Below are 26,707 nucleotides of genomic sequence, written 5' to 3' on the forward strand. Positions count from 1 at the left end.
TTCACGCAATACATTTATTAAAAATAAGTACAATAGAAAAACTCAAAAACGCCTATAAATAAAAATAAATAAAAAATTATAGCACAAAGATAACATTAAATCACAAATCAAGCCTCCTCGTGGAGCTTTCTAGCCTCTTCGACGATTCCCTTATGATAAGTCTCCCGCGTCACCCCTTCCCCCACTTCGTACCCGAAGTGCAGCTCCGTTTCTTTCACCCTATCGCTCCTATCCACGTCACTAAAGTCAATGGCACCCAATCCAGTCTGGATCACATGTTTCAAAGTTTGCAATTTCCCCGATCTCGCTTCCCTTGAATTTGCAGTTTCCTCCTTCTTGGAAAGCAAGCGCTTGTCGCGGACCTCGTCATCGGATATCTCGTTGGTTTCCTGCACCCTTATCCCATGGAACTGTTTGCTGGGTCCGTACGTCTTCACTTTGGAGTGTCCCTGGATGATCAAGTAGAGCGGACCGCGGAGGGGCTCCGTGGGTTGTTTGTAGTGCTTGAACAGGGGGTCCGTGGTCAAGGACGTGGTGGTGGTGGTCGTGGGCACAGTCGTGGTCGTTTCAATCCTCTCCGTGGTCACTTCCTCCTTCTCCAACGCTTCCAGAATCGGATTCGTTGATTTCGTGTAAACCGGGCTTGTGGTGACAGGGGGCGGCTGCATGCTCTGCATGCTCTGAATGGTCTGCATCGTGAGCGGAGTCTGCGTTATTAGCGGGTGTTGCACGTGCGAGAAGACCATCATGGGTGGGGGCGGCGGCGGCTGGCCCATCAGAGCAGCCTCGGTTTTGCCAATTTTGACGTAAGTGTTCGATATGTCCAAATTATCGTCCGAGACTTGCCCTTTATGCATCACTTCCTCCACGAGTGGGGGCGGCGTCACATAGTTAATGTTATGGTCGCTGCTCGCCGCCACCAACGTCTGGTTGTGCCTACTGGGGGCGAACTGGATCTGGATGTAGCTTTCAGGCAGTTGGAAGGGTTTCTGGAAGACGATTTCGTCCCGGAACGGTTTTAACCGGTTGGTGGCCGGGTTCGGGGTTAGGTTGGTGGAAGTTTCCGTCTTCCAGTCGCCGACACTGCTTGAATGGTACACTAAATTCGCCGCTTGGACGGTCACTTGTTCGGTTTTAGCCGCGGTTGTAGCCGGGGTCGTGGTGGGGTCGGTGGTGGTGGGGTTGGGCGAGGAGAGGGCGGGTTTTTTGGTGATCATGGGTGGGGGCATTAGCACGGTGTAGGGGTTTTTCGGGAGGTTGTTTTTGTTTTTGGGGTAGAAATTGGGCGGGAAGTAGGACGAGCCCATGGGGTAGTGGGGCCGGTTGTTTCTCTGGTTGGTGAATTTCGGGCCGTCCACGAATTTGAGAAATGAGTCGAAGGTGTCCTTCCGGGAGTCGGCGATTGAGGTCCCGGTGCTGGGCTTCTTGGAGGAGACTCCCAGGAGGAGGATTTCGGTTTTTTGGTTTTCGCCCGGGAGAGGTGGGTCCGGTTTGCGCAACGCCGGGTCTATCCAGTAGTGGACCCGGTCAAGGACCGGCGGCACGTAGTCGTAGGTTGGGTCGTTTTTTAATGGGTCTCCTCGGCCCAGAGGCTTCCACTGGTCGTAGTCCATCCGCGGGGAGAAAAGTCCTCTCATATCTTTCTGGTCTGTGAATGAAGTTAAAAAGGTCAGTGGGTTAGAGTATTGTTTACAAATTGTTGACGCCTAACGAGTGATTATCAATAGTTTAACTCATTTTCATTGTTTGTGTTGGCTAAATATGGGTAAAGTCAAAGGCGTACCATTAGTCGGAGTGAAATTACTGGCGAGTTGCTCGCTCCGTCCGAGCCGTAAACAAGTCCAGATGAAAATCCAAGAGAAGACTCGTCGCCTCATGATCTGTAACAAAAGTCGCCGCTAAGTCTACTCAAACCGACAATTAGCGTATAGTAGATCAGAGAAAGTAGGTGTAATCTTTGACGTAATCACATAACGTGAAAGCAGTGGCGTATTCACCCAAAGGTCCCAAACCACCAAAGACTGACCAACAATAAATTATGAATTCCTGGTGTTTTAACGAAATTAAAACGAAATTGCAAACATTTGATGCAGATATTATTTTTTATCATGAAACTGGCGTTTTTTGGCTGCACAAACATCGGAGGTGCAGCTGGATCGCTTATTTCACTTTCGTGTGTTTGCTTTCCCATTCTGGGTAAGAAGGCGGTCTCCGCCGCTGGTAGAAAGTCGGAAAGCGGGCATTTAACGAAAACCGAGGCCCCTGATGCAACCCGGCGTTCCACTTAGCTTTACGTCAAATAGTAAATCGCGCCATTGATAATTTCCTTTCTCTGCGGTGGTCATTTTGGTCACCTTTCATCAATGGAGGCTCTCGGTCAGCCACACCTGACATTTCGAGCGTCACGCAGTCTGGAAACCAAGGGCTAAGACCGGCTCTGATGGCGAACTTGGTTGACCCACTTGGCGAGAGCACAATTTTTCGATTAGAGATTAGAATCGAATGGTAAAACAAATCGGTTTTAAATAAAGGAGAAGGTCAGTGGGTTAAAGTAATCGAGATACAATCATGACACCTATGCAAATTTTTATTTCAACTTTGACTATTGTACGAGGAAAGCCGACGACGGCATGCAGATGATAGAAATACGATAATTGAGCAAAATCGAAAGTCAATTGCTTTACTTCGCCGATACGATCACTTTCCAGGTGATTTAGTGCCGTTAGACCACCGTTTCCACAAACAACAAACTTTTTTTTGAGTTTCACGTATTTGGCAACAGAAATATGCACAAAACCTAGAACGAATACTCATGGTTTACAAAAAGATGGCGAAGATAGTGTGCCGAAATATTATATCATCAAACTCTACTTTTTTACATCATCTTGAGAGGGCCATTTTTTTAATAATGCGTGTGTCAACGGTGTTGATTTTGGGCGAATTTGTGGCGTTTGGTCGATTTTTGGCGCGGGGGGCTCGGCTTAGTTTGTACAATCCCGCTAAGCTCAGCCGATTCCAGTTAATTCATAAATTTATAGTCAGCGCGGCTAATAATGCCATTGATTTATTAAAACTAGCTTTGTAATAATTTATGAAATTAAGTACGTTCGCGGCAAAGCGTCCATTTGCGGGGGTTCCCAGCCCATTTACCGTTAATATCGTGACAATAACAATCAATTCGGTGTGACGTAACAGCGAGCCGAGAATTTATCCTCTCTTTTTCGTCCAATATTCAAATTAGTGTGGACAAAATGTCACGCCGACGTTATAAATAGCTCTCTCCAACAGCCGATGTCGTTATGTAAGGGTCAATTTTTTCCTCTCCGTTCTTTCAATATCAAGTTCAGAGGAGGTCATGACAGTTGGCGGCTTTTGTCCAAGAATTAATCGTGCCGAAGGAAAAAACAATCCGATTGTCGGCGAGATGCAAAACGGCTTGTTCTCGACGCTAACAAATGGAGGTGTGCGTAGGTCATCGGCGGGAACATCGGCTTAAGAGGTGGCGATACCATGGGTGGCGTGAGAACACCCGAAATCGAGTAGGCGCATGTGGGAGGACTTACACCATCTGTCATGGACAATATTAGATTTGTCGCGAGACAGTTTTATTAATGAAGCGAGTTTCGCACGGGACGGTTGGACAACCTGACACCCAATACCCCAAACATCATTTACAGCTTCGCCAACACAAAGAAAAAACACATCTTACGATATCGTACTGCCAACTCAGTCATGCTTCATCACTCGACATTGCGCTAAAAATATTGGTTCACCCGAGCCGAAAAATAACAAAACCATTGTAGAAACTTTAGCCAAAACTCAAGATTAACTAACATTACAAAAATTGCAAGTTCGTTTTCAAAATATTATTCTCCAGACATAGGACAGAAACTTGGTCTTGGTAGTGATAATTTTGTTAATATTTAGGTGATTATAAATTATCTGTAATCAGTGTAATTACACGAATGCTCGTTATAAATAAAGGACAAAGATTTCATTAATTGCACCCATTTTTGTGGCCAATTGTTAAAACCGAAGTCACCTGTATTAGCAATTACTATGGTCAATCCTATCTTGCGCTACTTTATTTAATCTAAAATTTAAGTTGTTAATTTCGCCAGCAACTGATGAAGACAAGTGTTTAATATAATTTCCGATAGGTATTTTTTCTAGAAAACTGATCGCACCTATTAATTTCAATGAAATAAAAAATTAAAATACAATCGTTGACAATAACGGCACACAACTTAAGATCATTGTTGTGAAAACAATGTAATTTGCGTCCCAGAATTGGAATTTATTTATGTGTTGTGATAAAAATTCATCGTTTAATAATTTGTCACCTAAAAGTTGAAAACTAACGGATTTTGATATTTTTATCAGTATTGTTGAAAAAACTAAGTCATGTTGGGCAGCTTGGGAAACAATCCACGTGGTATTTTCCGACATTGGCGGCGTAATTACAGTGTACCAATTTCGAGCGTAATGAAAGACGTCGAACGATAAAAGTTTTATTAATAAAAACCTGCTTTACAGTAGGGGAGAGTGTATCAATTTAGTCTACTTACAATAAATTAAGATCTAATTAGTTTTATCTGAGTTAACACTTTGAAATAATTCATTTGGGTCAATTAAAGTGATACGTCTCGATTTAATTAGAACGGTATTTTTTCATGCTTAGATTTGGTCGAAAAAAATCGGAGGCAATGTGGGGTAGAATGTCCGTCATGCGAGTTTGCAATTAAAACACAATTAATGCATATTTGAACTTTTGACTTCAATTTGTTTAAGGAAATTTTTGCAGACGTTTCAAATTGCATTTTACGAGCGATAATTACGGGCGATTAAAAAATACCTTAGTGTTTTGGTTGCTCCTTGTCCATGAATTAGGCGATTACCCGAAGCTGAGGGTAGAGCACATGTTAGTTTAAACTAGAATTCGAACACTATTGTTAATTATTCGATTGTGTGTTGTTCGTAAACACTCTATGTGAAGACTGATCACACAAGACCAGAGAATTACCGACATGACCCCCTCCCTCCCACTTTTCTTTATTTTCTCTAGACCTGATGCCCTCCTCCCTAACAAACTCATTCACTTCCAAAGACTCTTCATTGTGAAGCCAGCTGATGTAATTTGGAGTGTCTGCGGCAAGCGGTGCTTTTCACACCGGAAAACCGGAATTAAGTCCGGAGGATTATCCGCGGAGGCTCCGCGCAGGAGCGACCCAATTACGGCCAAACACTGCCTAATCGGGTTTGAATTTGACGAAGCTTTTGCCCACTTTCTCTTTGGACACTGTCCACTGTTCGCTTCCGACATTCTTTGTTTGACCCCTGCTGAATATTTATCGCTTGTTTACTCATTAACATGGGCAGGATTCTAATTTACATTTCTTAATGAAAAAGAAAATTATGTATGTATGACACATGCGAGTTTACGAAAGTAAAATGTCTCTAGCCATTTTTTGACGATTTTAAAGCACTTTCTTTTATTATTTATTACGGGGCACGTTTTTCGGTTTTGGACCGACGTTTCACTGTCCTTCCTCCCGGAATACGTCCGACGAGAAACGTCTAATTGTTCCCTAAATATGTACAAACTATTCGCGGCTGCTTCTTACTCTAATTACCCATTAACCTGATTGCCAGCACTGATACCAAGTTTCACTGAACATTACTGGAACTCTACAACTTTTGAATGTCTTTGGATAATTGAGAAACGACGGGATTCTGGTGGTTTAAGGCACTCATGAAAACGTCTAATTCGTCTTCGGACTCCTCTTGACCGACTTGGCTCACAGTCGCCGGCTCTTCCGAATCGAAATACTTATCTTCCTCGTCGTTGTCGTTTGTTTCCGTGCTATCGTACTTATCGTTATTATCAACGGCCGAGTAGTCAAAATCCTCGTCTTTGCCGTTCAAAAAATCCAAATACATGGTCGAAATAAACTCCTCTTTTAATAACAACTGCTCTTGGGGCGTTATATGTTTTTTCTTCACCCGTTTTATCGTTCTAACGATCGGTTCGTCGGTGAATTCACCCCATTGCGAATAAGTTTGCTTCGACGTTCCCGGGGAATCCCCCGAATCGCTACTTTCGTCTTCTTCCCTCATCCCGTCTTCAAACTCCTCCTGTTTCTTCCTTTTAACTTGCGCATTGTCACGCTCTATCCCTTCAATCAGAACCTTAACAAGAGTCGCTTCTCCATCAATGTTGATTTTATCGCGTTCCGCCTTTTCATCTTCCGTCAAATACTGGCCAACCAATTGCTCGTAAAGCAAAGGATTGCGCTTCATCATCTCAATTTCAGAAAAATACGATTCCTCGCGAATCAACTCCTTCAAAGCTTCGTATCTTCGGTTCTTCACATGCGTTTGTTGGCTTTTCGTCACGGAAGAAAGGAAGTCCTTGAGGACTATGCTGATTTCGGCCGATTCGGCGCAATTTTCCGTAAACTGTTGGAAAAAATCGAGTTGATTTTTCTCCATGTATTTTCCGAATCGTACGAGGAAATTTAATTTGCTCTTGGCGTAAAGTTCCAATGCGATATCGCATTTTTGTTGCTTGCTTAAGTCGTCCTCGCCTCTTTGCTGGCTCTTGAAACAAATCGATTCGTTGCTTGTTAAAAAATCTATTATTTTATTAGCATCCACCTCTTCAACCTCCACTTCCATGGTCATTTTCTGGAAAAAAAAGCAAAACATTTATTTTGTCATTGTTAAAAACACCTCACGGTGCGTTTTTTTATTTTATTCAAAAAAAAAATCAAAATTTAAAGGGTCAATTTGGTTGATGCATTTGAGATCGGTTAAGTGTCCCCATCTATGGGTTGCATACAAGATGTGTAACAGCGATCTCTCAAATGGTTTGTCACCGGGCTAAAGTGACCGATATGAGATAAATTAACCTAAGAAGGTGCAGTTTGTGATGTAGTTCATAGTTAGATTACCAAAACGTCCAAAAATATAACAAGGGGACTCACCAACGTGATGTCCAAACCCCACAATATCAAACAACGCCACTGTAAGGTAATTACTGTCAACAACTCGCCTGTTTTTATTTTCTTAGAATGTCCAAAACCGCCCTGTGAAGGCTCAAATATCGCAACAATATCACTAACTGCTAATGCATGATTGGAGTGCCTCTCACCACTATGAGAATTCCTCAATTTCCTCAAAAAACCCAAAATTTCGGCACCTTGACAGTCGCATTTTACAGATTTCTGCATTAACAACATGAACATGAGTGATAGTTCAACCGACTGGCCACACTGGCGCTGGGATTGGGAGCGCATGTGTGGGCCGGGAGGTTTGAAAATTTGGTCGCAGCCTCGACACGACTTAGGGCTGTGTTTCCAAGAGTTGTACCTCCAGATCCCCGTTCTGGGGCTCTTTGCCAGTGCCTCGGCCTACTACGTTGGGCGCCACACCGGGTACGTGACCAGAGGCCGCGTCCAGCTCTATGCCATCTACTTCCGGTGTTTGGTGTCTCTGTGTTTGGCCCTACTTCCGCTTTTACAGATTTACATTGATCTGAATATCAGGCAGGAGGTTTACTACGTTTCGTATTTTCTTTGCGCTGTGCAAGGAATAGCGTGGTTTTGCCATTTCTTGTACGCGTTAGTTCTGAGGAAGAGGCTAGGGCTGAGCCCTCGCGGGCCGGTGTTTGTGTGCGTGCTGTGGACTTTATTGCTCGTTTTGAACGTGGTTTCGGTGCGAAGCCACGTTCTGGTGTATAAGTATTCGGAGAAACCGGGGTTTAGTGTGTATGTGGCGTATGGGTTCAGTGTTTGTCAGATAATCCTACAGATTGTTTATGGTCTAACTCTTGTTCCGAGTGAAGGGAGTACCACGTATCTTAATTTCGCGGATAGATATACTGAGGTGAGGGTAGTAACATTGGGGGTGAAGTCAACTTGACTCGTTCCAGATAGGGGAGACTCAGCCATTACTGAGCAATGCCTATATCAGGTTTACGGAAGAGGGGGATCCCAGTTATTTGGGAGTGGCCATGGAGAATGTCACGTGGCTCTCAAGACTGTTATTCTATTGGGTCAATCCTTTGATGGAGAAAGGGGTACAAGGGAAATTAAACAATTCTGAAGATTTGTACGATCTACCCTTCTCCCTTAATTGTGGTACCGTTAGTACCAAGCTTGATAAAGCCTTAACTGGCAATGTTGATGAGATAAGAAGACGACAATTAACAGCTTCGGTTTCAAGTCAGTCGACACCTACCTCACCTGATGTCACTTTTATCGGCGTGAGGCGACACAACGTGTCTTTATTCAAAGCGCTCCACAAGTGTTTTTGGGTACAATTTTACAGTATCGGTGTTTTGAAATTTATAGCAGACTGTGCCGGTTTTGCTTCCCCCATGTTGCTTAACCGCCTAGTTAACTTCATCGAAGATAAGTCCGAAGACATAAAATGGGGCTACTTGTACGCCTTTCTTTTAATGACAGTCACTTTAATTTGTAAGTCTCCAAATACAATCATGTAGAAGAGTTACGACAAAAAAAATAATTAAATAAAAAACTAACTTATCTCAGCCAACCATACATAAATAGTTTACACAAGTCAGGAACATGAAACATTAAAAGGAAAATAATAAGAAAAGATGAATTTTGTTGTAACTTTTTGCTGCCTGACTGTATTTTTCTTTTCTGGCGGGGCAATGAGCTGTGCCTTTGCAGCGTCGTTCTGCGACTCGCATTTCAATTTCCTGATGTCGATGGTCGGCCTGCGAATGCGTGGAGCTTTAGTTACCACGATTTACCGTAAAACACTAACCGTGAGCGAGACCGTTCTAAATTCGGCTTTTTCGCTCGGAGAGATTGTAAATTTCATGTCGACTGACACGGACCGAATCGTCAATTCGTGTCCGAGCTTCCATTCTTTCTGGAGTATTCCCTTCCAAGTAAGCATCTCCCCGGACAAAGACAAGCGAAACAGTCAATTGGTTGCAGCTCGTTATAACTTTATACCTCTTGTACAGCCAAGTCGGTTTAGCGTTTATTTCCGGCGTCTTGTTCAGTATCGTACTAATCCCGATAAACAAGCTAATTGCGAATAAAATCGGACAATTGAGTACGAAGCTAATGAAAGAAAAAGATGCGCGCGTAAAGATGGTGACTGAAGTATTACGAGGGATTAAAGCCATTAAATTGTACGTTTGGGAGCAGCATTTCGTGCGTATTATCACAAGTATGTCTGCGTAGCGAGCTGAAATAATTAACTTCAAAGCCCGATTTGCAGAATTAAGAGACAAAGAATTGAAATATCTCAAAGGGAGGAAATATCTCGACGCTCTTTGCGTGTATTTTTGGGCCACGACACCAGTCCTCATCTCGATACTCACATTCGCGACTTACGTACTTTTGGGGAATAAATTAACGGCAGCTACCGTTTTCACCGGCATTGCCTTACTCAACATGCTCATAAGTCCGCTCAATGCGTTTCCGTGGGTCCTCAACGGACTCACCGAAGCGTGGGTGTCCCTCAAAAGAATACAAAGGCTGCTCGATGTAAGTGGACTTACGGCCCAAGGGCGGAAACTCAAACCCATTTCAGTTAGAGGACTTGGACTTGGAAGTGTTCTATAACGAGACGCTCCTAGAGACCGGGCAAAATAGCGACATTATTATCAAAAACGCCATTTTTAACTGGGGTAGGGAGCTAACAGTCGAGGAGAAAAACAAGCTACATCAGGCGTCAAAACAAACGAAGGGCAAAGGTAAGGGCAAACGCACGTTCAAGAGCGACCCGATTGAGGCCGAAGGGACGGTTTTCTGCCTCCACAACATCAACCTCAAAGTCAGGAAGGTAAGTTGTAACATGAGATCGAAAATATACTCAGTTAGAGCAAGCCTTGAAAGCAGGCACAGCTTGCTCTGTATATAGAAAATATACTCAGTTAGAGCAAGCCTTGAAAGCAGGCACAGCTTGCTCTAACTGAGTATATAGAAAATATACTCAGTTAGAGCAAGCCGTGAAAGCAGGCACAGCTTGCTCTGTATATAGAAAATATACTCAGTTAGAGCAAGCCTTGAAAGCAGGCACAGCTTGCTCTAACTGAGTATATTTTGAATTACATGTCCAGGGTGAGTTTGTGGGGGTGATTGGTTCGGTTGGTTGCGGCAAGTCGTCCCTTCTGTCGGCCATTTTGGCCGAACTGAAGATGCAACAGGGCGAAATCGCAGTGAGCCAGGTGGAGTCCGGTTTCGGGTTCGTTACGCAACAACCATGGCTCCAGAGAGGCACCTTGCGGGACAACATCCTCTTCGGGAAAGCCTTCGAGGATAATCGGTATAAATCGGTCCTGTTTGCTTGTGGCCTGGCTGAGGATATCTACCTCCTGCCCGGTGGTGACTTGACTGGGGTTGGCGAAGGCGGAATGACCCTCTCCGGGGGCCAGAAGGCCCGTGTTGCTCTAGCAAGAGCCGTGTACCAAGACAAGGCCGTGTATTTACTGGACGATGTTTTGTCGGCCGTGGACACGAAAGTTGCCAGACATATCTTCCAGCACTGCATTATGGGTCTGTTGAAGAACAAAACCAAGGTTTTGTGCACCCACCATGTCAATTATTTGGTGCATTGTGACCGGATTGTGTTGATGGAGAACGGGGTTGTAAAACAGCAAGGGAAACCCGCCGATGTGCTCACTAACATTGACGACATGCTGCCGATTGAATTAGAGTTGGGTGAAAGTGTCCAATCGAACGTTTCGTTCCTGGAAAGTATCCAGATTGAGAGAAGTGAGGGGGAAAATGATAGTCTCCTGTTGGAGGAAGTCAGTGAAACTGGAACTGTTGAATTCAACGTCTATGCCACCTATTGGAAGTCTATAGGACATGGACTCGCATTTATGATCCTTTTGGCGGTCAGTGTGATGCAAACGTCGCGGAACATGACCGACTGGTGGATGTCCAAGTGGGTTAGCGACACGAACCCGAGCGAGAATTTGAGTCAATTCTACGACGATCAATTGAGCGAAGGGAATTTCTTTGAGGGATTTTTAGATTCTAATCCCATGTCTTATTATCTAAGGATTTACATTGAATTGGCGTGCGTTAACACAGTTTTTACACTGTTTCGGGCGTTTTTGTTCGCCTACGGCGGAGTTGTGGCCGCTTCGCGGATTCACAAGATGCTCCTCAGGTCGGTCCTGAAGGTAAGTGCAAAAATGGTCTTTCGTCCTTTGGTGTATAAATGCGCACAAGAAAAAAGCCCACATAGAAAAATGCCCACGTAGAAAAAAAAACACCCAGAAAAAAGCCCACGAAAAAAACTCACAGAAAATTAACTCACACAGAAAAAAACAATCTCTGCTGTCATTGATGAATTTATAATCGATAACTTAATAACTACCAAAGTTTGGTATTTTTTTATTTAATAACGTAAATAGCTACGTAAATAAATATAACTACATGTGCTCAAAAACTGGTGCACCATTGCTTGGTACGTTGTTGAGAAGCAAGTGTAGATTACGGGAAAAATCTTGAAAGAATTCCTAAAGTCGTATTTTAAAAAATCTTCTTCAGTTGTTAGCTTCTTCACTTTTCATTATTTGTTAATGATGAATAATTATTATTAAATTTACAATCAGACTTAGCAGTTTTTTGAATTAAATATATCGATGGATTAGACTGCAAAGTGACTAACTCCATAATAGTTATTTTACAGGGGACGGAAAAAATTTAATATGTTCATAAAGAGTAATCATTTTGAAAATCTTAAGTACTGATGTGACAATGAGAAAAATGAGAAATAATACTGTCACGTAAATATTTAGAAAACTTTCTCATTATTTTTTATAAATCGTGGAGTTAGAAGCTTTTATTACATCATTTAATTAATTTCTGCAATTTAATTTATTATCTTTGATAACAAGTAAAGGCAATGTTAAAAAAAACAATTTTCATATTGGAAATTATCATAAATGTTGTGGTAATTTCTAGGTGTTACTCTTCTAAGTTGTATTAAATCGTCAATTTTTTTGTTATCTTACGCCTACAAGAATATGAATTTTCTAGTTGGGAAAAATTTATCGCCAACACGCTTTTATTACGTTTCTGAGGCTTTTCTGGAGACTCCTAGTCTCCATTTTTCCGTAAATCTTAACTTGAAAATTATTTCTTCTGATGGCAGGTAACTGAAGACCTCGTAAATTAATTGTAGAATAATTATTTTCAAAAAAAATATTATTAAACCAAAATCAAATGAAATCAAAACTCCGTGCTATTAATTTGAGAAATTGGAGTTAGCATATTTGTATATTAAAATTTTCATCATGTGGAGTTAGTTAGGCGGTTTACGTGTTATGCAAATTCAGCGGTCAAATTTTTTTAAAATATTTTTAGAGTATTTCTGAATGACTATTTAAGTGATTGCAATTGAAATCTAAAATTCGACCAAAATTGGAGTTAGAAGGTTTGCACTCTAAGCCACCGATATTAAATAAAATCCATTAAAAAAATCACAATTTGTTGATGTTTCATTATTTCCTAGGAATCCGTTTCAGAAATAATTTATATTTATTATTGTTAATCAAATTCTATTGCGATCATGATTGTTAAACTACACATGTCATTTATTTAAAATTCGTTGTTTATCAATAACTTTAATACAAAGATTTTTTTACTGTTGTTACCTTTATATGTTAGGTTTTTGAGCAGTAGGCATGTCTGCCGATTTTTAAACTAGACAACATATCTACCAAAAATAAAAATAAAGTAGTTGAACAACTGAACTTCTGTATATTTAAAATACATATTTAAAAAAATATTGATTTGGTGCAAACACGTTAACGTAATTTTATTTATAACATGGGAATTAATAACTACGGCGATTCAACCGAAGTAAAAAATTGAAATGTGTACTAGTTTCGGTTTAATTAATCAAACCATTAAAAATTATTTTTTATTTTTATTAATTTTGGTAAATTGTAAATTGACAGAAAATGTTATTTTTATAATAGAGGAAGACAAAAAAAGAATAGAAATTAGAGGGGAAACGTAATATCCATTTACACCAACACAGCTTATTCTGAGTTTCTTCCTCTGTGGGTTTTTTGTTTTTTCTCTTCTGGTCACCGAATAGACGAAATTTTTTAAGGGCAAAACGACTTTCTTCGACACTTCGCCGATCGGTCGCATCTTGAACCGTTTTTCCAGCGATACGTACACAGTGGACGACTCTTTGCCCTTTATTATAAACATCCTGTTGGCTCAATTTTTCGGCTTGTTGGGTGAGTTTGCTTAGCGTTTGCGGGCGATAAAAGTGAACTTTAAGGAACTGTCGTTATAACGATTTACGGTTTGCCTTGGATTTGCCTCGTGCTGATCCCTCTAATTCCCGTCTATCACTGGCTGCAGTACACTTACCGTTTGACGTCTCGTGAACTAAAAAGAATATCAAGTGTGACCCTTTCGCCGGTTTATAGCCACTTTAACGAGTCATTACAAGGTTTCCTGACTTAACTCAAACTGAGACGATGAAAATAAGTCTTAAATCTCCAGGTTTAACAACCATACGTGCCATGCGAGCAACGCAACGTTTCAAACGCGACAACGAAGACAACGTTGACGCCAACATCAAAGCGCAGTTTGCCAGCCAAGCAGCTGCTCGCTGGCTGGGCCTGAGACTGCAATTTATCGGAGTTGCGATGGTTTCGGGCGTTAGTTTCATCGCGATAATTCAGCACCAGTACGACGTCGCTGATCCAGGTATTGAAAAAATTCCGAAAGTTTGCGGAGTTTCAAGTCGCGGGTTTAAGGTCTCGTCGGTTTGGCTCTTTCGTATGCGCTTTCCGTAACTTCGGCCCTAAACGGCGTCGTTAACGCATTCACGGAGACGGAACGCGAAATGATCGCCGTTGAAAGAGTCAACCAATACATCAAGGACATCCCTCCAGAGAGCACACACTTCGTGGTCGACCCGCCCTTCGGCTGGCCCAGCCAGGGCGTCATCGCCTTCAAGAACGTGGTCTTGAAGTACCGGTAAGTACGGGGTTCCCCCAACTAGTGCTTGATTTTTGCCACTAGAGAGCACTTGCCGCCCTCGCTGCGGTTCGTGTCGTTCGAGACGCGCCCCTCGGAGAAGATCGGCGTCGTGGGGAGGACCGGAGCCGGCAAAAGCTCGCTCCTGTCGGCGCTTTTTCGTCTGGTTGAGCTCCACTCCGGCGAGATTTCAATCGATTCGGTTAATATTTCCCGAGTTTCGTTGCAGGCTTTGAGGTAGGATTTTGTTGATTCAAGGTAATGAGGGTTAGTGATTTAGGTCGCGTTTGTTTTGTATACCGCAAGAGCCCTTCCTGTTCAGCGGGACGCTGAAGGAGAATCTGGACCCGTTGGGGGAGTTCAGGGAGGATGAGGTTTGGGACGCTTTGAAGAAAGTTAATTTGACTGAGACGATTCGGCGCTTGGGGGGGCTGGAGAACGCCGTGGTGGGGGCGGGAGCCAACTTTTCCGTGGGACAGAAACAATTGATTTGTTTAGCCAGGGCGGTGTTGCACAATGCGAAGGTGAAGCGCGCTCAAGTTTTGATTTTTTCCAATTTTCAATTGCAGATTTTGTGTATTGATGAAGCCACGGCGAATGTTGACAGAGAGACCGACCGGCAAATCCAGCAAACTTTGAGGGCGGCGTTTCGCAAAAGCACAGTTTTGACTATTGCTCATAGAGTTCAAACTATTCTGGACTGTGATAGGGTTCTGGTAATGCATGATGGACAGGTCGTTGAGTTTGATCAACCTGATAACTTATTAGCGAAACCGCACTCGCTTTTTTACCAATTAGTTAATCAAGAGTGATTTTTTACGTCATCGTTATGTATTATTTATGCCATATATTTTATAAATAAAACATTAACGTTATCTCGGTTTGTTTTATTCGATATTTCCCGTATCTCGGCGACAAAACACGGATGCTGTTACTCGATTAAATTACCAGATAAGTTATGGAATTTGCAAAAAATGCACTCAGTTACGCGGAATTTTCGCAACATTCCCAAAGTTGGGAAAAATAAATAAATAACAATAATACCTAGAAACATGAAATTTGGGAGATACGTTCCTTAAAGGGTGTAGAGTTCCGCTTAGAAGGGATTTTTTTAAAGGGGTGAAATGGGGTGTTAAAATTTTAACAAAAATCCGTCATTTTGAAATTTTAAATATATCAATAAAAATTGTTATTTAGGCCTTACGTTAAAAATGAAGAAACACGTGTTACAGGATTTTCGAAAAATCAACCCTTAAGGGGGTTAAATGGGGTGTTAAAGTTTATTTGAAAATTCGTAATTTTAAAAATTACTTCCGATTTCAGATGAAAAACGCATGTTTTAAGTCTTGGCAATTCCACCCCTAAGGGGGTTAAAAAAAACTTTCTTTATTTTTGAACTTATATTTATGAGAACTTTTTTGGGCTACAGACTAAAAATAAATAAACACCTGTGTTCTGTTTTATGATTTTTAAAAATTTTATCCTCAAAGGGGGTTATTTGTTATTTATTTAATAAGTTTGAGTGTAAATCGGACGCTTTATTTCACGAGTGGATTTTTAAACCACGAGTGAAAACGAGTGGTTTATCATCCACGAGGCGAAATAAATGAACCGATTTACACAAAAACGAGTTGAATACAACATTTTATTCTTCGAAATAAAAATAAAATTGCTTTAAATTTGTTAAAAATAATCTGACGTTTCGTACTGAGAAATGTCAAACAGTTGTCAAAACTTCCTTACACAGGAGAAAATCCGTAAATTCTGACAGTGTCGAAGAATAAAATATAATAATCCATTATTTTTGAACTTATATCTATGAGAATTTGTATTTGGACTTTTGATGAAAAATTAAGAAACACGTGTTTTATGATTTGCAGAAATTCCAACCCTAAGAGATGTGGTTTTAAAATACGTAATTTTAAATTTATATTCATGAAAACTGAAAATTTTTGGTTAAATGAGGTGTCAAGGTTTGTATGAAAATCTGACGTTCTTAATAATAAGAAGATAAAGGGGCAGATAAACAGAGATTTCATAATTGTTTACTAACAATCTATTTCAGCACTTACTAACAAAATATTAAATTTTTGTTAATAAGCATTTCTGAATTTTGCACGAATGTGCCTTTCTGAGAAAAAGTGCATTATTTATTTACATTTAAAAAAAGGTAAATAAATAAAGGGCATAAATTCACCATTTTCAATTAAAATCATAGTTTGTACACTGTTCAAAAATATTTCTTTGTAAACGCCGTTGGTGAATTCTATAAGGTATAAGTGACATTCCATCCAAATAACGCTAAAAAGCTTTATTAAAAACAACAAAAAATAGCAAAAATGATTTGTCAAAATGAGAAATCATTGTATGCTTATTTAAAATACTCTTTTTGCTCAAAAATATTTAGATGTTCATGAGCCGCTTTGCCCAAATGATTCGGTTGTTTGGAGTTCCTGTAGTTAAAAAAAAATTAAGCATTACCCATTTATACAAAAAAGAGGAAAAGGTTTCATTATTAATTACAACTCCAGTTTTAAATATTTAACTGGCGTGAAGCTATAAGTGATATTTGTTTGCGTAAGTTGGCCGGCGTGTCAAACCAGAGGCTGGTGCCGCTAGTTTTCTTTCCGTATTTATAAATTAGGGAGCGAAAACAGATCTGCCGTGTCTTTCATTTGTCGGCGCGCCTTTAAAAATGTTAAAATTTATGCCTCGCAACAAATTGTTTACATCGTCTAAAAATAAGCCGTATTTATTAAGTGGGACTGATTAATTCGTTCAGAGGGGCAGTTAAAGCTTTAGAAATGATAGATTACATGTCACCGTTTTGTAGCACTAGCACCTCAAAGTTTTCCCTATCGAGTGACGCCTCTCCGGCTCGCATTACCGAGTTTACGGCAGGAATTTAAATAAGTTTTAGTTAATTATAAACAGAGCGAATGGTCTATGTCGAAACAGTCGCTTGAATGGCGCACATTTAAAATTGTGAAAAGTTGAAGCGTGGTGAAGTGCCTCCCGGCGTATTCATACGCGACTTGGAGCTTATTCAGGACTCGCACAATAGCTGAATAAGTGCATGCAGTATGCAAAATATCCCCTTCGAAGGGCACTCCACGACACTTCGCCATTGTTGGGAGATGGATCGGAGAAGGACGACCGGAGTCGCGGTGGCGCAACCCCACGGCAGGGATGTAACACTAATGGCTTGTTCAAACCATGATGACATCCAAGATGTACGACTAATTTTTGCGGTAATTGGCACATCAGACGCCAAACTAATTGAAATTCAATCAAAGCGACCCGACTTTATCAAATTCAAATGCAGTTTTCATGTCAAAGCTGCAACAAATATCAACTGAAACAACAGTGCAGTTTATTTAGTAAATATTTCAATTGACAATAATGCAGAAAGCAGGTACTGCACAAATATTTGGCGTTTTTATGGTAATTCTCGTTAAAATTAGATTTGCCAAACTTGCCAACTCTGAACAATAGTAGCCTAGATCCAGCCCTACATTATTCTCTAAACACGGGATTTAGGCAAGTTTATTAAGTCTCGAGAGCCGCCTCTTAAAATAAATCGGCTCTAAACCATCTATTATTAAAGTAGTTTTCTGATACTGGTAGCTCGTTAACCGCCCCGCATAAAATAAAATTGAGCAATTACCATCGACATTTCATCGCTGCAGCCGAAAAAAATCCACCTCTGAATTTATGAAAGTTGTCAGTCGCGAATGAAACGGAGAAATTGTACGGCCGTTCCCGGCCTTATTCCCCTTGATTACTTTTTTCATGCACATGCATATTATTGGAGTTGGAAGTTTTCAAGTGCCGGGTTAAAAATTCATTAAGCTAGAGGAGAGGAAATTGGGATTATTTCCAAACCACCCGACAATGTGGAGCTACACGACACCAAATGAGGGAATTACACCGAAATTAACCGCTTTGTTGCTTCGCGCGGACGAATTGTGCTCCCAAGAAACGAACTTTGAGATAATTACAGTTTTTTCCAACCAACTTGGCAGAATGAGGCTAAGTTTACACCGACTGCAAATCAAATAGTTTTATCAGTTAAAGTAAATACAGGCTGATTCTTTTAAGGTCTTAACTTCTAATATAGCTAGAGCTTCAAGATTTTGTATATAATCCAAATCGGCCATTTTCAGTTCAAATAAATTACTTTCAAAATGGCTGAATTTTTTAAATAGTAACCATCTATTTTATTGCATTTTTAAATTTGCCTCTTGAAACTGAGTAAAATGAACCCTAGTTGTTGGTACTTATCTGTCATAATTTTGACTTATGTCAATTTTTTTATACAATTTTTTATTTATAGTAATTTATTTAAAATATCACAGTTTATGAACCCTTTACAATAAGTGAATAATTATTTTTGCTTTTAATACCCAAAGGTTCGAAGGGTCTTCTCAAATTTCCAGGATTGTTATCTGTCAAATTGCAAGACTACTCTGATTTTTTGAAAATGATTAAAAAATTATTATAAAACAGTTTTTTCCATGGGAATTTCTCTGTTTTTTCAATGGCAGTCAGAAGAAAATCATTTTATGCAGACTTTTATTAACATCTTCTATATCTATCTCTTACAGTTTTTAAAATAATCGCAAAAAACTGAATTTTAGCTCATTATTTTCATTTTCAATCAAGTGAACTTTGGAAAAATACGATAAAATTGTGCTATTAATTAAAAAAAATGTTCGATTTGTCCACCATTTTTATTCAAGAAGTTTAAAATTTAAATTTAAATTTACTTTACATAATTCACTAAATTATAATAAATCATAATTAAACATTATTGTTTTACTGCTTATTCGATAATAAACCAGCTAAAAACTAAATAAAATATTGAAGTTTGACAGTTAATAACCATTTTGCAAGGCCTACTTGATTAACTATGAAAATTACGAAGCAAAATCTGTTTTTTTTTGGATGTTTTTCAAAAACTGTAAGAGATACAGGACGTATTCATAAAAGTTACCATAAATATGGATGTTCTTTCGATTGCCATTAAGAAAATAGGGTCGTTCCATTTAAAAAAACTGAGTTATAGCAGTTTTTTGATAATCATTTTGAAAAATCATACTAGCCATGAATTTTGACAGTTGAGAATTTGAAAATCTTAGAAGACTCTTCAAACCTTCGGTTATTGAATGCAAAAAAAAATTTACTTATTGAAAAGAGTTCAAGGGCTGTGATGTCTTGGATAAACACTTCCAAAAATAAATTGACATATGTCAAAAACTATGACAGATAAGTACCAACAACTTGGGTAAATTTTACTCAGCTTGAGAAGTTGAATTCAAATATACAATAAAAATGTATGGTTACTATTCAAAATTTCAAACTTGGCGTCAATTTTTTGTAGTTCCAGAAGCTCAGCCATTTTGAAAATAATTTAGTTGAACTCAAAATGGTCGACTTAGAGCGTATACAGCTGTATTAGAAGTTGAAAAGTTTCTAATGTAAGCCCTAAAAGAATCACCCTGTATAATCAAGGAGGTGAGGTTGCAGAGCAATTATCAAAATAACAAACATTTTTCAATTCCGTTAAGAAATCCCTTTTGTTGTTCACCGTTGGCTGCAATCAATATTCAAAATGAGCGAGGGTGGCGTCCGTTGTGACAAATGTAAAGTAAATAGTCATTATGCATTTCATTTCTCTTGTTTATGGTTAATTCGGCTTTGATCCATCGAAATAAAATAACAAAACACTATCGCATTTATTGTTTTTCCCCTCTAATCCAATTCCGCGCATCCCCAAATCCCTTTTGAAATGATTTTTTTCATTCAAAACCGAGATTAATAATCCTAAAATCCGAGAAAGTATTAAAATATTCGGTGTATTTAACAAAAACTCTTCGAGCGCGTGCAATGAATATGGAACGCGACGGGGACACAAAAGAAGCGGAATAATGGGGGCCGAATTCTTTGCCGGGCCCAGTGGCAGCCCCAGAAGCCGCTCGCTCAGCCCTGATTAAATTTTTCGCAAGTGCGCAAAAATCGCCAAACTTGTTCGGATGATCTGGATGATGGGCAAAATGGTTGGTGGGATAATTGGGCTTTTTGCGTTTGTTGTACGCTTGTCAGGCGTAGCGCCGCCTCTGGTCGGGGCACCTACGGGAGTCTGCCGGAGTTCCATTCCATGTGCCACCGACCAGTAAACAATACGGTTGCGCCCTTTCGAAACGCCGGTCGAGGAGAGCTCTTGCAGTCGGTGCGTTCGTCTTGCACATGTGAGACATGTGTTCGGGTGCACATTCATCTCTCGTCGAGACTAATTGTGACGAAATGTGATTTTTTTCGAAATACGTGTTCGAGTGATTCGTAATTGGAGAGAATTAGTGCAGGTGACGGAGGGTTAAAGGCTTAAAGCTCCACGGAGGAAAGGTAGCGTAACACATTAGCTTTCATTAGCTAGACCTGCCGCTGGGAACATCGCTCATCCCGCACTTTCAAACCCCAAAATATTTACAAGTACAAACTTTTACGCCAAATTAATTTCGAGCTTTTTAAAATACGCCATTTGGCCAATGGTTTTGTTAGGATAATTAATAAACCAATTTTACTCTGTTTCAATTAATAAATTCCTCTCTACATTAATAACAGACACGAATGAAAGATGAAATCGTAGCTAAATCCAGTGGCGTAACTTCAGATAAATGGTCCGGATGTATTTTGCATTAATTATTAGTTATGACTAGAGACCGGATTTTAGAAACTTTGCTAACACGCAATTTTTAAGGGTTTTTTGGGAAAACTGCACAGTTATTTTGAGTTTATAATGAAAGTCTTTTAAAGTAATGTTTTCATGAACTACTCCCTTCTGTTGTGTTTCTCTGGAATGACGTATTGTGGTCTACATATAATTTTTCCACCTGGCCAATAATTGAATTTCTTGCACTTAATAAATAAAAAATTAGATTTACAGGATTTTAGTCTTATTTTTTTTAGTTTTTTAGTTTTTCAATCTCAAAGGGTTGGTTTATAGAAGCGTCATTAAGTTAATCTGCAACTAAATGCGTGATTATCTGACCACATGACCAAATTGAACAAATTTGATTGGTTTATTTGCGTTGTTAACTTTTAACAACGAATTGAATTTTAACTAATTTAATTTTAATTTTACAGAAAGCTTATTTCTGTAAACCGGCTCTTAGGGCTTTATTTGCAGTCAAATTTTAATTCTAAATTAACTTGACATTTGTCAATGCATTTTAAATGGCAACTCAATTCGAATTAGTTTAAGTCTGAATTAAATCTTAATTCCGCTTTCTGTAAACCGACCCTTAGTTTATTGTTTTTTTATCCAGAATGATTCAATTTATTTGTGTTTTTTTTTCTTGTTCTATAGTTTTTTCTCACTCTCTTTCTCACTTTTTCAGTGACTTTTCAGATTTTCAGTCTCATTTATTTTTAGTTTTTTGTGTTTTTAGTTTCTCAGCGTTAAAGTTTCTTTGTCATTTAATTTAATTTTTGAAAATATACATATTTTTTTATTTTTATATTTTATAATTTTTTTGTATCAGCCTTGATTTTGGAATAAATAAATAATTTTCAAACAGTGTTGGCCAATTAATTTTCATTTTAAAAAGTTATTTATTTTAATTATTATAATTTCTAGGATTCTTCATTTTTATGTAATGTTTTTTTAAATTGTGTTTTCGTCAAAAAATCAAATTATTTCACAAACTAATCAGAATCGACCATTTTATTTACATCTAAGGTGAAATCCCGAGAGAGACCGTCCCTAAAACCGGTTCATTGGAGTCTTATTTGTCCAAGGAACTAGTAATTGACCAATAGAAATATAAAACGGACCAATCATAAAGCGATTAAAACTGAGCAAAAAACAGTTGCTTGATTATTTTGTAAATGTCGGCCAAACCAACTGGAATTTCGATGTTTTCTAAGAAAATTTCAAGTTTTCTATTACACTTGGGTTCAAAAATCGTGGATAAATTGTGGATAGATTTTTTTTATAAAGATTGATTTCTGCACTGAGTTCGTATTCAAACTCAAACATTTTGCAAGTTTTTCACCAAAAACACCAATTGTTTCGCAAGATTCCTTTACAAAATTCAAAAATCTACCAAATTAGGTCAAAAATCTTTATATCTTTTTAGTTATTAACATTTTAATAATCTTTGAGAAGTAACAACAAAAAATTGACAATTAAAAATTCTCCATCGATATGCGTTATTGAGAGGTTTTACTGTAGTATGTAGTGAGTACGTTTTCTGGTTTAGAACAATATTTATTTCCAACTTCTTTCGAGCTTTTTGTGTAACAGCTAATTTAAAATTTTTGATTTTTGTTTTTTTTTAAATTTTGGAATTTTTTGTACAAGCAACTGACTGAATGTTTTTGTAAAGGACACGGGCTTTCGCTGGCCATTCAGGTCTTCCAGTAAAGTCAGGGCCCCTGTACACCGTTGTACTAATCAATCTTGATTAGTTTTTTGCTGAATTGGCTCCAGCGAGACACAAATCGGTGAATAACAGAGCTTTATCTCGATCTGAACGGATGTCACCGCTAAAAGGATTAAACGTTACGGAATTCTCAGTCGCGGCACTCGGGATAATTAAGAAAACTTTATCCTCTACTCCTATTGGAACAAATTCCCCGCGCGTGATTCTTCCGGTGAATCACGTATAATTTACATAAATTACACTAAACTAAACACCTCCGAGCCGTTCACTTATCTCGACCCGGAACAAACAATTTTTCAAAGTTGGTGCAGCTGCCGGTGGTTTACTCGGCACGCATGCGGCGCGAAATTCGAAAACAAGCTCGTAAAAGTTGTTTTTCGTGTGATCTGTGTTTTCGAGCGGTGTCATCATCCTTGAAACTTGTTTCTCACAACAAAAATGCGATTAAGAGGTTTGACTAATTGAAATTCACATATTTTGCTGGTTTTGCTTGTAATCGCCAGGTAGAGGCGATAAAATCGGGGCATTTTTTAAGCGGTCAGGAGCGGTTTGTGGGAGTCCCCTGTAGACAGCGCTGCGTCTAATAATTCCCATGTTCGTCGTCATTGTTATCCAAACACGCCGCTGATTGTGTTTGGTTGCTGGGGCATACAATAGGTGTATTATTAGTGGGACCAAAGGGCATCGGGCATAAAACACGTGCCATCCACGTGACGCGCCTTTCATCGTAATTGTCAACGGCGTCAAATTTGATCGGTTTGGATGTTGACGTTTTAATTAGAGCGTGATTTAGGGAGGAATCGGTGATTTCGAGTCTTGAACGACGAACTCATTCGTTTCCGGTATTAACACTGTGTTTAATTTTACACTGAGGAAGTTTCTATCTAGTTGAACAGACAATAAAACGCGCCTTGTGCGCCATTAACGTCAGATTCTTGTACTGTTGGCTCGTAAAAATGATACTAAATCATAAAACGACCGTGTGTAGTCTTAGGTCACTGTAAATATTCACAGAGTGTTGGATTTAATCGCAGCCACTGGGACCTATGGACCTCGGAGGAAATTAAATCCGGCCGGTCCAATCAAAACTTGATAGAATATTTAATTTAGTGTAATCAAATGTCGATAAAGTCAGATCAGAGCCCAGAGACGAATCCTGGCGTAATGGATTTCTCAGAACGTGGTCTAATTAAAAATTATTTCAAAATTAATTACAAGCAGTATCACGATTTCAGCTCGAAATAATTGTCGAATCATTTCTCCGGCAAGAGAAATGTAAAACGCTACTACCGGTTACATAAACGCCCACTCCCATACCCGTTATGCCTCTTTTATGGGCCCTTAGTAGCCCATAAAGCGGGCATTTTTTCATTATCCGTACGTCCGGCCTGTCTGTATCGATTTTTTGGCAAAACTTTGTATGGAGCCAGACGGCTTTATTTTTATTTTCTCGATCCCGTCGAGCTGAAGCGCATTTTTTGATAAGATCTCAACCCATTCAGAGATGACTGACTGCTCTGTGTAGCCCATTCAGAAGTCCTATGCCACTAAAGTTGAGATTGACCAGCCGTGAGAATTTTTCCATGCGTTTGTAATTAAAAATTGTTTGTTATTCTAGTTTTATCGCATCCTGTGAGTGTCTCGAGACTCAAGGTGTGTCAGCAACCCGAATAAAAATTATTCACCTGCTCTCGTATATTTCAAGCATTATCATCGCCCCGGAGTCATTAATATTGACAATTAACGATTCCCAGCCCGCCTTATCGCAATAAAGTCAACATTATAAATTAAACAGAAGTACATTCGAAATATTATTAGCCAGTGTTTATTATTCGCGTCTATCACCGTCGTGGAGCTTTTACCGGCTAGAATAACAGTCGAGTCGCTCAAATATTTTTCCAGTTTTCGAGTTAATTGTCCGGAACAAATCACTTTGACTTATCAAAAGCCAAAAACTGTAATTAAATAAACAAAAGTCCAATTTTCTCGTCTTGGAAAATCCCTCGAGTAACTCACTGAACGGAAGGAAGTGAAACCGACATTTTTAATTTAGTGGAAGTAAAATATCACCGGTCGATTTTCCGTTTTTACATGCAATATGCATTTCTAATTCAATTTCCGGTATGGGACTACGTCGGCCGTTAAGATTTCAAAGTCATAAACAATTTCACGGATTCCTCCATTTTTCACCGATTGACCAAAGCATTTCTAATGTAATTTTAAAACGTAAAACCAATTATGAAAAAAAATTAGTCTATAGTTTATAAAAACATAGATGCCCAAGTTAATAACTAAAAAGTCAAAGGTTTTTTACTTAATTTGGTACATGTTTGAGTTTTGTGGGGGAATCTGGTGAAATATTGAGTTTTTGCTGGAAAACCTGGAAAATGTTTGAGTTTGAACACGAACTAATTTCGAGAATTAATTTTATCAAAAACAAATCGGTCCACGATTTTTGAACCCAAGTACAATAGTAAACTTTAAATTTTCTTAGAAAACAATGGAATTCCAATTGGTTTGGCCGACATTTACAAAATAATCAAACAAAATTTTTTTGCTCAGTTTTAATCGCCTTATGATTGGCCTGTTTTACTGTTGGGAGTGCGATATCCCTCCCATATCCAATGACAAACGCTTCAATCGTCTTGCAATTTTTTGTGCACCTGATAAACAAGTAGGAGGTGATTTTAATATTTTTATTGGTCAAATTACTCATTTCAGGAACAAGTAAAACACTAGCAAACAGGTTTAGGGCAGGTCTTTCTCACAGAACGGGATTTCGCCTTAGGCGCGGATAAAATGGTCGATTCTGCTTAGTTTTTATTGATTTTTTTGACGAAAACACACTTTTATTTATTACACAGAAACTAAGAATCCTAGGAAAGTAGGACGTTCACACAATCGAGTAAAATCTACGCTGTCGGTTTAGAAAAATACATGATTACAAATTACAATGATTAAATAAATAAATTTTTAAAGTCAAAATTAACAATTGTCGAACACTTATTTTTTTATTCCACAATCAAGGTTGATACAAAAATTTTATAAGATATAAAAATTGTTTATTAATTAAAAGTTCAAAAACTGACAAAGGAACTTTAACGGTGAGAAACTAAAATCCCAAAAAACTAAAAAATTTAGAGTCTGAAATTCTGAGGAACTAAGCAACTGAAAAACTGAGAACTATACAAAAGAGAAACACAAATAAATTGAATCATTAGATTATAAGTAAAAAAATTATACACTAATAAGTAATAAGAGACTGAAAAGGTAAAAACACAAAAAAAAACAGTAAGAATAAAATTCTGTAGATCTAAGTGACTGAAGTAATAATTAAAAAACTATGAAACTGCAAAATAATAATAATAATAATAATAAGATAAAATAGTAAAACCAGAAAAAAGTGAAAAATTGAGGAAATTATAATATGAAATTAAGGAACTAACAAGCTGCAATAGAAAAAATCTTTAGATGGAAAATAACTATTAAATTAAAAAATATGGTGTATCTATTGTATTTAAATAGGTACACGTACTAATAAAAAAATTGAAACAATTATCTCAGTTTAATTTAGGAAGGTTAACTGTAGGATGTTTAGAACTCATTTAGGATTCAACAAATCAATTTAAAATTTTAGGAGGAATAAAAAGGGCGTCAAATATTTCCATTTTTAACAAAAGAAATTTATTTCGAGTTTTAAGAAAAGTCCTTAAACATTGCGTGTCAGGAAGGTTTCCTAAAATCAGGTCTCTAATAACAATGATTTTGTTTAATAGTTAATAAAAATAAAAAAATAAATAAATGCTGGATGCTGGATTTTATTTGTTCTAAACGAACAACAAAAGATAATGGTTGAATTAATGTTCCAATTTTATTTACAATCGAGGTACATTGTAGAAATCACAAAAAACACAGATGAAAATTAAGGCGAATGGTGCGATTTTCCGCAGTGTCGGCTGCACTGCCGAACCGAGGCCCATTTTTCAGGAGCTTTGTCTCGTAAATGCAATTTGTAACGTCATTTTCGCAGTCACGTGAAGCGAATTACGATATTTTTAATTTATTGCCATTGCAACAACTTAGCTTGTTCCAAATCTTGTGACAGTAATGTATTTCAAAAAAAAAGTTTGGGGCAGAACGCACCCTCCTGCAGCCGGTCGGTGTTTGGCCACCTGTTCGGGCCCCTGTACGTTGCGCTAAAACCATTCCAGATTTGGCAATGCCTCTCGAACAATAAATTTTCGCCGTCGTGATCTC

General features: G+C 38.6%; 4 protein-coding genes across 7 annotated transcripts in view; 2 read left to right on the plus strand and 2 right to left on the minus strand.

Annotated features, from left to right (window-relative positions):
* Positions 1-4,996, minus strand: LOC100142303 (uncharacterized protein). The gene is made up of 3 exons (XM_008193841.3): positions 4,856-4,996; positions 1,784-1,880; positions 1-1,648 (listed from the first exon to the last, which is right to left on the minus strand). The coding sequence occupies exons 2-3, from the start codon at positions 1,875-1,877 to the stop codon at positions 108-110; spliced, it is 1,635 nt and encodes a 544-aa protein (XP_008192063.3). The 5' UTR covers positions 1,878-1,880; positions 4,856-4,996; the 3' UTR covers positions 1-107.
* LOC660872 (uncharacterized protein) lies at positions 4,499-7,255 on the minus strand. 3 transcript variants are annotated; one of them, XM_008193840.3, is made up of 2 exons: positions 7,154-7,255; positions 4,499-6,687 (listed from the first exon to the last, which is right to left on the minus strand). In XM_008193840.3, exon 2 carries the CDS (start codon positions 6,682-6,684, stop codon positions 5,689-5,691), a length of 996 nt encoding a protein of 331 aa, XP_008192062.1. In that variant the 5' UTR covers positions 6,685-6,687; positions 7,154-7,255; the 3' UTR covers positions 4,499-5,688. The 3 variants fall into 3 exon arrangements, with proteins under 3 accessions (XP_008192062.1, XP_015834733.2, XP_972164.1); XM_015979247.2 differs by having other exon boundaries at positions 6,987-7,250; XM_967071.4 differs by having other exon boundaries at positions 7,055-7,196.
* Positions 6,841-14,878, plus strand: LOC660927 (uncharacterized protein). The gene is made up of 15 exons (XM_008193838.3): positions 6,841-7,032; positions 7,223-7,887; positions 7,934-8,480; positions 8,700-8,923; positions 8,973-9,210; positions 9,262-9,530; positions 9,577-9,828; positions 10,106-11,176; positions 13,120-13,252; positions 13,297-13,470; positions 13,524-13,730; positions 13,781-14,003; positions 14,049-14,240; positions 14,284-14,527; positions 14,573-14,878. Exons 2-15 carry the CDS (start codon positions 7,240-7,242, stop codon positions 14,813-14,815), a joined length of 4,665 nt encoding a protein of 1,554 aa, XP_008192060.1. The 5' UTR covers positions 6,841-7,032; positions 7,223-7,239; the 3' UTR covers positions 14,816-14,878.
* A 5,281-nt stretch (positions 14,879-20,159) lies between these two features.
* Positions 20,160-26,707, plus strand: part of LOC660983 (uncharacterized protein) — a 103,046-nt gene continuing 96,498 nt past the window's right edge. For both annotated transcript variants that reach the window (XM_015978958.2, XM_008193843.3), the window contains exon 1: positions 20,160-20,408. The gene's annotated coding sequence lies outside the window, so the exon portion shown is untranslated. The remainder of the gene's footprint in view (positions 20,409-26,707) is intronic.

This window comes from Tribolium castaneum, chromosome 9, assembly GCF_031307605.1.
Source record: "Tribolium castaneum strain GA2 chromosome 9, icTriCast1.1, whole genome shotgun sequence".
Lineage (NCBI taxonomy): Eukaryota > Metazoa > Arthropoda > Insecta > Coleoptera > Tenebrionidae > Tribolium > Tribolium castaneum.

Coding starts and splice junctions, on each gene's coding strand:
- LOC660927 (XM_008193838.3), top strand. CDS start 7,240: ATGAACATGAGTGATAGTTCAACCGACTGGCCACACTGGCGCTGGGAT. Junction 8,481..8,699: donor AATGACAGTCACTTTAATTT/GTAAGTCTCCAA, acceptor GTGCCTTTGCAG/CGTCGTTCTGCGACTCGCAT. Junction 14,004..14,048: donor AACGTGGTCTTGAAGTACCG/GTAAGTACGGGG, acceptor TTTTGCCACTAG/AGAGCACTTGCCGCCCTCGC.
- LOC100142303 (XM_008193841.3), bottom strand. CDS start 1,877: ATGAGGCGACGAGTCTTCTCTTGGATTTTCATCTGGACTTGTTTACGG. Junction 1,649..1,783: donor TAATTTCACTCCGACTAATG/GTACGCCTTTGA, acceptor CTTCATTCACAG/ACCAGAAAGATATGAGAGGA.
- LOC660872 (XM_015979247.2), bottom strand. CDS start 7,247: ATGTTCATGTTGTTAATGCAGAAATCTGTAAAATGCGACTGTCAAGGT. Junction 6,688..6,986: donor GGGGTTTGGACATCACGTTG/GTGAGTCCCCTT, acceptor TTTTTTTTCCAG/AAAATGACCATGGAAGTGGA.